This window comes from Nothobranchius furzeri, chromosome 3 (assembly GCF_043380555.1).
Source record: "Nothobranchius furzeri strain GRZ-AD chromosome 3, NfurGRZ-RIMD1, whole genome shotgun sequence".
NCBI lineage: Eukaryota > Metazoa > Chordata > Actinopteri > Cyprinodontiformes > Nothobranchiidae > Nothobranchius > Nothobranchius furzeri.
This window is the reverse complement of record NC_091743.1, coordinates 79,643,145-79,656,665: the sequence shown is the minus strand read 5'-3', so window position 1 is coordinate 79,656,665 and position 13,521 is coordinate 79,643,145. Positions and strand designations below refer to the sequence as shown.

The 13,521-nt window shown below is 42.1% G+C and overlaps 1 protein-coding gene across 14 annotated transcripts in view; it reads right to left on the bottom strand.

The window, feature by feature from the left end:
* ablim2 (actin binding LIM protein family, member 2) overlaps nucleotides 1-13,521 on the bottom strand; it is a 111,435-nt gene that overhangs the window by 24,772 nt on the left and 73,142 nt on the right. For 8 of the 14 annotated variants that reach the window (XM_070549576.1, XM_070549583.1, XM_070549579.1 and 5 more), the window contains exons 6-12: nucleotides 12,927-13,020; nucleotides 7,697-7,784; nucleotides 6,280-6,338; nucleotides 4,315-4,359; nucleotides 3,708-3,785; nucleotides 3,473-3,616; nucleotides 2,236-2,268 (exon numbers count right to left, since the gene is read on the bottom strand). In XM_070549576.1, coding sequence (XP_070405677.1) covers nucleotides 2,236-2,268; nucleotides 3,473-3,616; nucleotides 3,708-3,785; nucleotides 4,315-4,359; nucleotides 6,280-6,338; nucleotides 7,697-7,784; nucleotides 12,927-13,020 — 541 coding nt within the window. The remainder of the gene's footprint in view (nucleotides 1-2,235; nucleotides 2,269-3,472; nucleotides 3,617-3,707; nucleotides 3,786-4,314; nucleotides 4,360-6,279; nucleotides 6,339-7,696; nucleotides 7,785-12,926; nucleotides 13,021-13,521) is intronic. The other 6 variants (XM_070549577.1, XM_070549582.1, XM_054735651.2 and 3 more) reach the window with 3 other exon arrangements.

Below are 13,521 nucleotides of genomic sequence, written 5' to 3'. Positions count from 1 at the left end.
AGTTAAGACAATCTGCTTAAAAAACAAAGTTAAAACTATTCTGCTGCCTTTTTTCTTTTGGCCGTCAGTCACATTTATAACAAACCTAAAGGTCGGATTGCAATATGCAGCCAGCATTAGGTTCTTAGGGAGTAAGACCTAAGTTATTTCATCATTATCAATCAGCGAGTGAGCCAGCCAGTGAGTGACATGTTTTCATTTGGCTTGGGTGTTGTTGCTTGGAGCGGCAGCTTCATCCTTAATTAGATTGGAAAGCAACCAAAGGGAAAGCGTGCTTAGTGAGCCCAGAATCAGACAGACTGGGAAAAAAGTTATTCAAATGTCTTAAACTAATTAGCTACATAAATTTTTTTCAAGTCAAACTGTCTGGTTCACAAACAAATCAGAGACTGGGCCCACCATGAACTCAAGGGGGCTGGAGGTGATCACCTCCGTAAAGGTACAATGTCAGGACATTTGCATCTCTCATTTAAACAAACTGGATTTAAGTACGGCTGAAAAATACCCACAGACATTTATAAGTGCCAGGGGCCTACTGTCCCATGAAACAGTTCATGTCATACTTTAACCTGGCTTAAGGCCCCAGTGTGTAAAAATATTCAACTCCTTAGCACCACACAGGTCAGAGTAGGTATTGCATCTACGATAAACCACACGAGTCGAGATGGCGATGTGAAAGCACCACACTCCAGCTTTCAATCATATGCGACTTTTATTTACTGTTTCTGCTGCTTTTTGCAGTCAGCGTCTCTCAGGGAGTAGAGTCCTCAGTTCCTGTCCTGTGAATATTTGTAGAACGAGTCTGATCAGGTCATCTTGCTCCAGCACCGCCGCGTCTAACGCATCTACTGCAACCAATGCGTCTATCTCTTTTTCCGTTACACTCGCAAATACATTCTTTTTCTAAATGAAGGACTTATGTACCTCTGTCTGCTCCTGAGTCAAAGAAAAGCCCAGTTCTAAGTAGTCCAACATTGATGGCAAAGCTATTTCAAACAAACCACCATTCTTGTTGTTTCACATTCGTGCAGCATCCCCCCCCCCCACCCCCCCACCCCCACCACCACCAAACCAGTAAATCACTGTGATTGGCAAGACACAATACTAGGGGTGCGGATCATCATTGATTTGGGATCTGTAAGGATCTCTCCCTACAATTCGACATGCATGCGGTTCGCGGATTAGTCACGTGGATGCAGGGGTGATCATGGCGGAGGAAGAGAGGAGTTTTAAAAACCAACTGCACTGTTTAGGTCGCATTTTGGCTCCCCTGTAAAACACAACGATGATAAAAACAGCAACAATTAGCACGCACCTCTAGTCTGATAGCACAGCGCCACACCCACATAACTCCTGATCGTTGTGAAAGGAGGGAACGTGTGGCGGGACCTGTAAATGCATGCTAGCATAGCTACAGCTATCTGCAGAGCAAAATTATTGAGCTTATGCTAAGGTCTGTCTAGATTTCTAGACGTTAAAGCTTCAACTTGAAATCATTCTCATATACTCTTACTAACATATTATAATTAGTAAACTACTGTTGGCATTGGAAGATTACAAATTTCTTACTTGACTTGTTCAACCTTATCTTTGATATTGAAAAACAGCCTCATCAAAATAAACCTGGATTTCTGTTGTTCTGATGTTTGCTTATCTTTAAAGTACATTTCTGTCATCTTCACTTCTTGTACACAATCGTCACAAACCATGTCTCCCCCTAAAGCATCCAGATGGCGTATCAGGATTAGTACGTTCATCAGAAACCTGTCTTATCCAGTTCTGTACATGCCTACCACCCCTGGTGGAGGATCTACAGGTGGTGAGGGCCGTTTCATAACTCTTACAATTGGATTTTCATAGGATTACATTCTGAAATTAAACAGATTATTATATAGCTTTAACATTAACATCAGATAACAAATAAAGCAGTTAAATACCTAACATTTATATTCAGAGTTGAGCTGGAAGCACATTGGAAACGTTTCAAACTGTTCTAAACGTCCTCCTTCACCGTTCTACTGTTATGCTCAACCTGAATATCATTAACAAAGTTTAAAAATCTGTTTGCATTCAAGAGCTTGTTCTCAAAATAAAGGAAGACCCCAAAGGTTAGTGTCAACACGTGGACCCCATCATGCTGTAAAATCAAACACACACACACACACACACACACACACACACACACACACACACAAAGGTGTTAGGTGTTTTTCTGCGTTCACAGTGAGACATTACCTCAGTAGGAGTAGGAGAAAGCAGCTGGGGGGACTGCAAATGAAAACGGGGAGAAAGCCAAATTATTAGGACCAACTCATATGTGGAGATGTATATGAATTTACCACTCAGCAATGAGAGGGATCACCAGCATCACGAGTAATGAAAAGGTTGAAAGAATTGAACAGAAATTGAATAAATATAAAATGGCGTTTTGAAGGGTGTTGGAGGGAGAGAAAGGCAGGATGCAGCATATGTTTCTTTTCTCCCAGTGAGATTTAGTCTGAATAAATAAAAGTCAAATTAATACAACTTTTAAAAGACTAAATCTGACCTGGCACTGTCTCTGTAAGGAGCCAACTTTGGGTTTTGCTGTGAAAGCTCAATGCTTAGTTACCAGTAAACATAGTAAATATACTGTCATAATAACATGTCAGTCATGTTCACAAATTCCGTCTGATGCTCCAGTGTGTGAACTACTTTTCACAAATAACTTTTATGTTTTAGTTTTAGCACCAGTGACTGGTTAGTGCCTACACTGTAGTCGTTTCTCTAAATATCTCCACTTCGTGTTATTATTTCATCATGATTATATTCTTACTTCCTATATTTGCTTATCTTTTTCTATCTTTTTTTGCACCAAGTACTGCAGCAATTTCCTAATGTTGTGAATATTGCATATATGGCAATAAAACCTTTCTGACTCTGATTTGACCACTCAGAGCCGCCGTAGACCTAAACATCACCATCCAACAGATGATCAGGACTGAAATGATGAGTACTGAATCTTTTCCTCCAGCTCCCTCTTGCATGCATCAGTTAATCAGCTCACCTGTTGCCTCTCTGCAATCATCTTCCGATCATCGATCACATTTTGGTCCTTCTCATATTAGAGAGAATTTTGGAGTTTACCTGCTGCTGCATGTGCCTGCGCCTTGGTCCTTACTCCTGACTGTGTCACTGGAGGAAATGCTTGATAAACAAACTGAACACAGGCTGTTCTGTGGGATCTGGGACGAACCCAACTCATTATTTTCTCTACATCTGATAACTGTGTTTGAGGATCACTTCGGCATTCCTTCATGTGTTCTCCAGATCTACGCTGTTGTCCGTTCTCCACTACGGCCTTGATGTTATGAAAGCACATAACACACCAAGGAGAATTCTAATGTGTATTCAAACATCTTACTCAGATTAACATTTAAGTAATGTGTAAATGGACCAAGGATCAGGTTGGCAGACGAGGAGATGAAGCTACCTCTCCATAGTGCCTCTCCTCAGATGGGTAGCTGACATAAGGAGAATAGGACAGCATGTCGGGTCGGTCGATGTTATAGATGGCCTTGGTTTTTGGAAGAGCTGCCAGGTCCTTGTAGTCCAACGTCTCCTCTCCCAGTTTGGCCTGTTGGGGAAAATAACACCCATGAGCTACTTTTTGGAGCCCCTTCACTAAAATAAACCAGATTTCAGAAGCAACAGTGGTTCGGTCTCACATAGATAACTCTGCTGGGGGACCCAGAGGCACTAGATGCTGGGACAGAAGTGATGCTCTCAGAGGAAGTCCGGGTAACCTAAAACACACACAGTAACAGCCTCATGATTCGTTCTCATGTGATTCTGTTACTGCAGCCTGGTAAACACTAGTTAACCATTTCTTCTGATTGTTGATGAGAAAATTGCGCTGATGTTTTCTGTGTTTTAGAGCAAAGGGGCAGGGTTTTCAAACCATTTTCTATGATTTCTGTGAATGTCGTAGTTTTGGGATTGTACAGAACTTTGGATCACCTCAAACATTCAAACACACTTAAAGGATCACAAACTCTGAATACAACGCTTTTGTTAGTTAAGCTCACCTGGCCATCTTCTATCAACATTGTGAACTTTACGCTTTCACTCAGATCTTTATCATTCTGATCAAATATCCTAGATAATATCAGTAAATTCCTCTCACTGTGTGATGCATTCTCAGACCCATCATATAGACGTGGCTCACACCTGTAGGAGTTACACTGTGTATCAGCAGCATGGTGCACACAGCAGAGCCATAGCAATCGGTTAGGAACAACCCATGCAAATGATGGGGGGTGCAAGAGCACCGACCTGCTGCTCAGGGACATCATCACAAAGCTGTATGCGGACCTGCTTCTGGGGAGGAGGAGGAGGGTGAAGATGAAGAAACAGGAAGAAAGGGGTAAAAGGGGAAAGTGTAGAAGCAGCAGCAGCACATCAGTTCTTTGTTGCTGATTTGCTAAATAACAAGTTCTTTTGAATAATCAGCTGCATTTAATGAGACTTTCTACAGAATACAGGAAGTGAGTCAACAAAATGTACAACTGCATTGTTGGTTCTTTTTTAAAACAGAAAAGGTTTCTTTTTTTTACCTTGCTGCTTCGTTCGCGGCTGCGAACTTCCTCAGGCTGACGCTGATGGTGGCGTCATTCCTACTCCGTTTATCCGCGGGCAGCAGAGGGCGACAACGTCCTCTGCTGCCCGCTCTCCCCTCTCCGATGATGCAGTCCCATGCACGATCGAACGTGTAAACTTCATCGTCCCTGTTCATGGTCCCACATCCACGTCTCCTTATCTCTATAGCTTCTTTTATCCATCTTTTGTATTTCTGTTGTTCGGTGTTTATGATCCTTGTGTTGTCCCAGTCCTTTATACGGTTTTCTCTTGTGCAGTGATCTGTTATGGCTGACTTCTTTATTGAGCTTTCTGCTTCTTGTTTTGCTGCTCTTGTGTGTTTTCGACTTGTTTCTTTCTCACACTCCTTTCTATGTTCTATTGTTCGTGTGTTGAGTTGGCGTCCGGTTTCTCCTATGTATGTTTTATTGTAGAGTTTGCATGAGATTTCGTAAACGACTCCACATTTATGCCCAGCTGGTATTTTGTCTTTTGGGTGCACTAGTCTGTTTCTAACTGTTGTGTATGGTTTTGTTGGTGTGTTTATGTTTATGTTTATGGGGTTTACACATTGGACTGATGGGACTGCATCATCGGAGAGGGGAGAGCGGGCAGCAGAGGGCGACAACATCCTCTGCTGCCCGCGGATAAACGAAGAAGGAAGTGACACCACCATCAACGTCAGCTCTGAGGAAGTCCGCAACCACGAACGAAACTGTCAACACCAAGGTAAAAAAGAAAACTTTTCTGTGTTTTAAAAAAGAACCAACAATGCAGATAGAAAAGCAACACAGCAAGAACACACCAAAGAAATATGCACAACTTCTACATTAAAAATGTGATTTATTTTAAAAAGAACCACATATGTACCAAGGAGGTAATCTGCTTATAACAACTCCGAAACGCTCATTAAACATTTAGACTAGTGTATCCCGGACGAGCCCCCACATGTAAGGAATAATAACAAATAAAATCAGGGCAAAAGAGACAAAAACTGTTACATCAAGAAAAAATATATATTAACATTTTAAGTGAAAATGAACAAATTCAACTTGAAATGCAATAAAATGCTAAGATTAATAAAAGTTCCAAAACGCACAAGCCTTGAATGGGAAGAGCATGCTCTTAAAAGTTTCAACCACAAAGTCAAAAGTTTCTTCATTCTTAATCTTTGAATAAATCATAATTTGTAAAGAATTACACAGCCACATCAGTATACCCACGAAATGTGAAATGAGACAGATTTATGACATCCTGCTCCCAGAGTCTACTGGCTTTCTGGCCTTTTATTTAAATAGACCACACTTGACCAGCAGATGGCGGTACAGGCTAAGTGATGCAATGTTGTACACAAAGAGTGTTACTAATTGGTAATAAAATTAAAATGTCAAAGCCTGTTTTCTCGATCACAAATGAAGAGAAATGAGATATTCAGGAACACAACCGCATGATCTGATTCTGGTGAGTTTATGTTGTTTGGAGTCAAATCTATAAAAACAAACAAAGACAACGCCAGGGAAGCTTCTGAAAATTAGAAAAGGGTGGCCTGTATCTATAAAGCAAAATAGAAGCAAAACTGAAACCCTCTAGTTTTGGGGCAGGCACTTCACTCCTTTGACCAGCCGTGTAATGGCTTGCTTCATTAATGACATGTTTACCCACCTTACTCTTCTCCTCCTGCTTGGCTGCTAATCTGCATGGTGGATGCCAAATAGATGATCCTGAAAACACAACGAGACAGAAAGAGAAAATGTAAAGCAACGTACATTTAGCCATCTGAATATTTAGTACTTCCTGTCCCCTTCATAGTCGTGTCTACATGGACGTGCATGCAGTGAGCTGTACTTTTCCAGATCCCTCGGAAGTTTGCAGAAAATTTCATTTGATGACATTCATCGTACTGTCGACACTTTTTCATCTGCTCCACAAAGCACATGAGAAAAGGGTTTCAAATTGTGCATATCCAAGTATGTGCACAACTATGAAGGTGAGTACACAACGTGATGTATTATTGTTGTACTATTTATTTTCTACCTGGACCTTATTTCTACTATGCAGTTTATTAATTTACTCACCCAGGGAACGTTCGTGCTACTTTATTATCTAGGACCGGTGTATATCCATAATGGGAGTAGTTGTGGAAACAGTGTAGCCTCTAAATAAGGCATTATCTGCCACTATAGTCCTTCATTTCACCAATGATTTGATATGAATCACCAGCACTATTCTTTTGTTGATATTATCTGGATTTTTTATAGACGTTTAATGAAACCAGGTGGCAGCAGTTTCAGTGAGGTCATGGCTGCTCACTAATTATTATTATTAGTTATATATTTATTATTTAGCCTTATTTAAAGGCTGCTTTGCTACCCACAACTCCTATTACATTGATATATGGGAATATATGAGTAGAAACACAAAATCAGATGCACTGCACCTGTTATTCACTGAAAATTAGCATTTATTTTGTGCGCAGGGTTAATTAGACTTGTTGCATTCAAGTCTTGTATTGTTTAACTCCAGCTTTTATTTCATGTGTTCTGTTTTTCCTAGACTGATCTCATAGTCAGTAGTTTTCACTTCATCCACAGTAAGAGAACGTGTTTCCATGCAGCTGAAAGCAAAGAACCTGCTGCTGCTTTGTGTTTGTGCTAGAGGCAGCAGCAGTAAATAACATCAGCACGAGCCTCTTGGTGTGACTCTCTCTCTCTCTCTCTCTCTCTCTCTCTCTCTCTCTCTCTCTCTCTCTCTCTCTCTCTCTCTCTCTCTCTCTCTCTCTCTCTCTCTCTCTCTCTCTCTCTCTCTCTCTCCATCTCTCTCTCTCTCTCTCTCACACACACACACACACACACACGTGCATGATTTATTCACACTGCTGCAGCTCCTCAGGAGAACTCAGTCGAATGCTGATTCAGGCTTATCAGGATGGATGATGAAATAAATGTGACAGTCTGCATTTGAATGGATGATGACTGATACCTGATGATGGTTAGGTTTCTGTTTAAGCTTCTAGGCAAAAAAAACAACCCCTTATCAATTGTAATCATTTGTGGCAACAGTAAAACATGGCCGCCCTCACCTTGCAGGTACATCTCCTCTCCTTCTGCAAACATCTGCTCACAGCGAGCACAGCGAGCACATGTGGGATGGTAGTGCTTCTCTCCAGCCTGCAGATAAAAACAAACTAAATCTGGTGCTTTTCTTGTAAAATGCTGTAATTCTAATGGAATAACCAGAGTGAAAACAAAAGCCTGTACGTGGATCAACCTCCTAAACCGAGTTTTACGTTAATGATTCAGTAAAATAGTTTCTGAATTTCCTTTCCTTAACTAGATCCTGAAAATTGGTTAAAACTGGATGAAGCTGATTGCTTTGGGTGGAAAGTCTGTCACCTTTGATCAATTCCAATAAACACCCAGAAGTTGTTTTTTTTATGCTGTGAAATATTATGTGACCACAAGAGGGGGCTGTTGTGTTTTGGTTGTACTCCAAAGACAGAGGAGTAACAAATCTTTGGTTTTATTGCTCTTTCAGCTTCTGAGAAACATCTCCAATCTTCACAAGGATTCCCAAGTGATCGTCCATCAGAGCATGTTTAACACAGGCTGCTTCACTCTTAGACGCTAATGGGGTGGGGTGGGAGTGTTATCTTTAGGGCATGACGGAGAACCTACATGGAGGTGTGACAGGAGAGGGGTGTCACTGTTAGGATGGATGACTGGAGTCATGCTGTGGATTCTCTCTGGACCTGTGAAACCATACAGCTAAAGTGGTTCTCATGACTTCCTAGCAAGACCTAGAGAGGATCTGGTTCCATCTGCAGTTTTCTTCTTGCTTCTGCATTTTGTTTACATTGTCTGCAGGTCTGATGATGATCAGACCCAGAACATTAACCCAGAACCCAACTGTCAAACCGGCAGAACCCTGACACGTCTCTAGTGCGGGCTCTCAGAGGGTGCGGAGAAGGCAGCAGAAAAAAAAGTTGTTTTTGTTTGTTTTCCAGTTTCAGGATTAAAGTCAAAAGTGTGAGTTTATGTTGTTTAGACACTTTTACCTAACTCAGGTGTTACCTGACATGCATGTTTTTGGCCTGTTGGAGCATCCTGACTCAACCCAGGCATGCATGAAGAGAACATGCTAACGCTTGTAGCAGGATCACAGCTGGGATTTGAACCTGTGACCTTCTTTAAGACAACTGTGTTCCAAACTGCCCCAGCGTGCAGCTCACAATAGACTTTACCTCGATCAGAGTGCTAGAAAAATACTTTATAGTTAAGCAGAAATAGCAAAAGTGAGTTTGAGATTAAAGTGGAATCCAAAACTAAGCAGCACAAAGAACTACACTACCCATAATGCCTTTCAGCATGTTCTCTACTCACTGTTCCATATTTAATGACATCATTCTAACTTTTATTTAAATTTTCATCTTTTTTCATCACACCACCACATCCTCCAAAGGCATCCTGATGTCAGCCTGCCTCCGTCCTGGAGGTGTGTCTTGTTCTCAGCCCTGTTTCCTGGCTTGAATCACAACATTTTTATTTCGATGGCGACTATCATGAACTCACTCTGTTCTTCTCTCCGCTTTGCCTCGTCATCCCAACAGGGAACCAACACCCTGTTTGAGCTCATCCCTAACCCTGCAAACGAGCAGCAGATGGAGAAAGGCAGCTTCCAGAAACTAAAGTCCTGACTGAGCAGAGGAAGTGTGGGTCCAGGTATTAAAAAATATTAGGTTCTTCAAAAAACTTCAGAAGCTCGGGGGGTGGGCTAGGCCAGAAGTTGATGTTTAAAATGATTAAGCACCAAATAAAAGACTGAGTCTGGGAGAAAAGAGGAAGTTGACTTTGGAACACTGCGGCCCAGAGATATGAAGAAGCTGGAACGGTTCTGGGATTTGAACATGGAAAGTATGAAGGGGCAGGAAAAGAGATAGCACCACTATCAAATCCTTCTTTTGTTAGGATCCAAAGCTGCATGAGGAGGGTTTTAATTTATTCAAGGCCCTGCAGGAAAAGGAGTGGGCTACACTGTTCCCCACTAGGTGAAAGGAGACGGACCTTCTCCCTTTCTGCCCCAGAGCCCGTTGACTACAAGGTTCCTCTAAATAAACTCCTCTGTGTGCGCTTTCCACTCAGCAAAAATGATGATCCATTAAAGCAGATGCAAACATACGGCACATATGTCATTATCTATGGTTCTGGCCAAATAAACTGATGTTCTATAGGCTGGGATGTACCAAAGACCATCAGTCTACAACGTGCCTTTACATCACAGAACTCCCTGTCCGACTCTGCAGCTCACACACATGACAAATATCCCAAACACAGGTTAATTTATGCCTAAACCAACAGCGCCTAGTACATTTCTGATGGAATGTTGACGGGTCTGCATCTAGCGACCTGGCATGTGACAAAATCTCTGCTTAAACTGTGAAGAGAAGCCAGATCAATAGAAATGTTAAAGCTGCTGTCAGTGGTTCATCAAGGTCACCATGGCAACTCCCAGTTGAACTGTGGGCAGCAAAAGGCTGTGATGGTCCCACGAACAAATGTTTATGTTTGTTCAGCGCAGGAGACACACAAGCTAAGAACAGCCTTCAACTGCAGCTTAGCAGAGAGTCTAACCCCCAAATTCCACTACCTCCGCTCCGCTCCGGTCTGCCGCCGCCTTCCGCAGCCGCTCGCTTCCGAACTCAATTTTTACTGGTACCCGCTCTACAACGGCTCCGCTCCGGTGCGGAGACCTGAGGGGGGCAAACAAGCATGCGCGGGATTTTCGAGATCTTGCGATACAGTCCGAGCAATAAACGCGGAAGTTAGATCCAAACACCCGTTGTGTGGGAGAAGCATCGACATGAACTGTTTAATCTGCCCATCATTTGTGTTGAGAGATCAGCAGTGTTTGGATCAACAAAGTGTGACTACTTTGATAGTGGAAACTGTATTTATGGCTTATTTTTGTGCATTTAAACTTCAGCCGCCATTGATAGTTGTTAAAAGTTGTTAAACCTGTGCATATGAAACAAAAAACGCCTTTTGTTTAGCGATTTATTGTGAAAAACGGAAGATGTGCTTGCTCCTTTTCCTGTTGGGCCGTTGTGATTTCTGTCCATTTACTGCGGAGGTGCTCCGGCGTCCGGCAAAAATAGGATCGATTCTATTTTTGCCGGACGCCGGAACAGAGGGCGCCGCACGGCGCCGCACTGCCGGAGCACGGCCGCAGTAGTGGAATTGCTCTGATTGACTAGAACGGGACCGATTTTGCTCCGGCGTTCGTGTCGGAGCGGAGCGCAGCGGAGCGGAGGTAGTGGAATTTGGGGGTAACTGAAGGTGTGGACCCTCTGAAGTCTGAGGGGATTAAGGAGGAACTCATCAGAACTGCAGCAGAGAGGCACACTGCACTCACATACTAATGTTTTGATGTATGGATCGTATTTGTCCTGCGAAGGTTTTGACAGTGTGAAGAAACGTTTGCTTGGAAAAGATCAGAATGTTACTCTGTGGTTTTCTCACATAAATATTTTTTGAAAAAAATCTCCAAAAATCCTCAGACTTCATCTATGAAGTCACGTTCGGTCCAACTTCCTGTGCCCCATTGAAACTTTAAACGATGTTTCTGCTGTGAAATCTACCTGAGCTATAGCGTTTCTAAAAGGGTTCCTCCCCTGTTTTACCAAATCCAGTGGCGTGTCTAGATCTATTAAAATGGGGTGGCCCAGGTGAGGCACAACTTTGTGCATGGGTGGCACCAATGGTTATGCTTTTTTTTTTTTTTTTTTTTACCCCCAAGCCTTTTGTGGACAATGAAAAGCCTATTTAAAGGTAAATTTGTGTGGTGGCACCTGGGGTGGCCAATCAGATTCCAAGGGTGGCATGTGCTACCCCAGGCCACTCCCTGGACACACCCCTGACCAAATATCTGCTGTCTGTGGGGGAAATGCCCTGCGGGTTGTTTATGTTGTGTGATGAATCAAAAGTCCTAGCATACTGCTCCTCGTGTATAATCTACATGTTTGGCTGTTTTGCCTAATGTTATTTTATACTTTTTTAATCAAAGCCTTTGGGTGCATAAGCAGACAAATTTGTAATTAGGGCTCCAATTTCCAACTGCTGCTCCAGTTATTGACTCGGTTCATCCCTACAGTCAGACTCTTTGATCTCAACTAAATGTCATAGTTACTGTTCCGTCATGTAGACACGCGCAAACTGACCACAAATTTATTTAATACACTGAGACAACTCTGATCTGATCATCAGTTTTACAACAAACCATTAAGTAGCCATGACTCTGTTAGGTTGTCATTTTTTACAGGTCATATTTATTAACTGATTATTGTTTAAGGTGTGGATTACTTGTTCACGCAATACATTTGCAGTGGTCTCTAGTAGGAACGAATGCCTTGCAGGCAGAACTCAGGGCATAAAAAGGCCCACAAACCCATCTCAGCAGGCCAAGTTTGCAACGTCACAGCTGAGCTTCAGCTTCAGAGATTACTTCCTGGTATTTGGACATCTCGCCCTGGATTGAACAAAAGCAACATAACTAACACTGTCTTGCAACGTGGATATTTTATCTCCACAAATAACACAAGTCTGGAGGAGCTTCTGCCGTGAGGTGATGTTGCTAATGCTAATGGTTAGCTTAAGACACCTACACACCATTGAGGATTAAAGCTGTTGATGACATCTTGATGCCAGGTTTTAAAAGACAAATGTTATAAAAACCATTTAAACCCCTAAACCACTGAGGAACACAGGCTGAGTTCTGTCTAAGAGGCTCTGGCTGCTTTCAGGTCCTCTTGATTTGTATGAAAGCCGCACAAGTACAAGAGTGTTTGCTCCCTCGGTTTCTGCATGAAGCAGCATTTCATTCTCTAAATACTGGATGCAGTGTTTGCAGAATGCTGACTGGAAAAACACGGGGAACCGAAATCCTTATGCCCATTACAAAACCACCGATCAAAGGAAAAACCTGGACATAAATCTGTGGAAATCTGTTGGTAAGTGCGTCGTTGCCATAGATTGTGGTGCTGCTTAGAGAGTATACTATGTGGCTGTGCTGAAGAATAAGACATGAAGATAGTTGCGATGTGTCTGTCTCTATGCGTGGTTACGGAAGGCACCAGTCGTTGGTTTTAACAAACATCATGAGGAAACCAGTCTGAGGAAACACCTGACTCTTTTAAACAGATTTTCCTAATCAACCTTTCATCCTCCAAATCTACGTTTCTCTTTAGGTGACATTCCATGAAGTAACTATTGAATAATCTAAGTGTGCAAACAGGATATTGGTGGCTGGTACTGTACCTCCAGGACTTTCCCAGTAATGAACTTCTTACAGCTCTCACACTGGATACCAAACATGGCGTGGTAATCCATCTCACAGTAGGGAATCCCATCCCTGTTTGGACAACACAGAACCAGAACATGGATCAGACACGGACCAGACCATCAGCTTTAAATCTCCTCATAAAACAACTCTAATCTCAAAAGTGTCACACAGGTTCACGCCATAAAACTTTTACATCCCATGACTTTCACGTTCCAATCTGTTGGTTGTTAGGGAATATCTTGATGACTTCCAGACTGTTTATTCCTAATGATTCGGATGGATTACCCTTGAAAAGTGAAATCAAAGCTAATGTATGGATTTCCATTTAGCATATGTATAAACTAGGGGTGGGATTTGATTTTAAAAATAATTTTATTCATTAGAGGCTTTGTTATTACTTAAGGGGTCTTGTTCACAAGTGAGGGAAAGCTGATGTACGAGATCGATATAGGCGGATTGGTGCTGCGTCTGCAGTGATGCGGGCGTTGTACTTTGGAACTCAAAAGTATTCAAATTCAATAAATAAATAAGACATTATGAAATAAAAAATATCTACATGAAGAAATACTA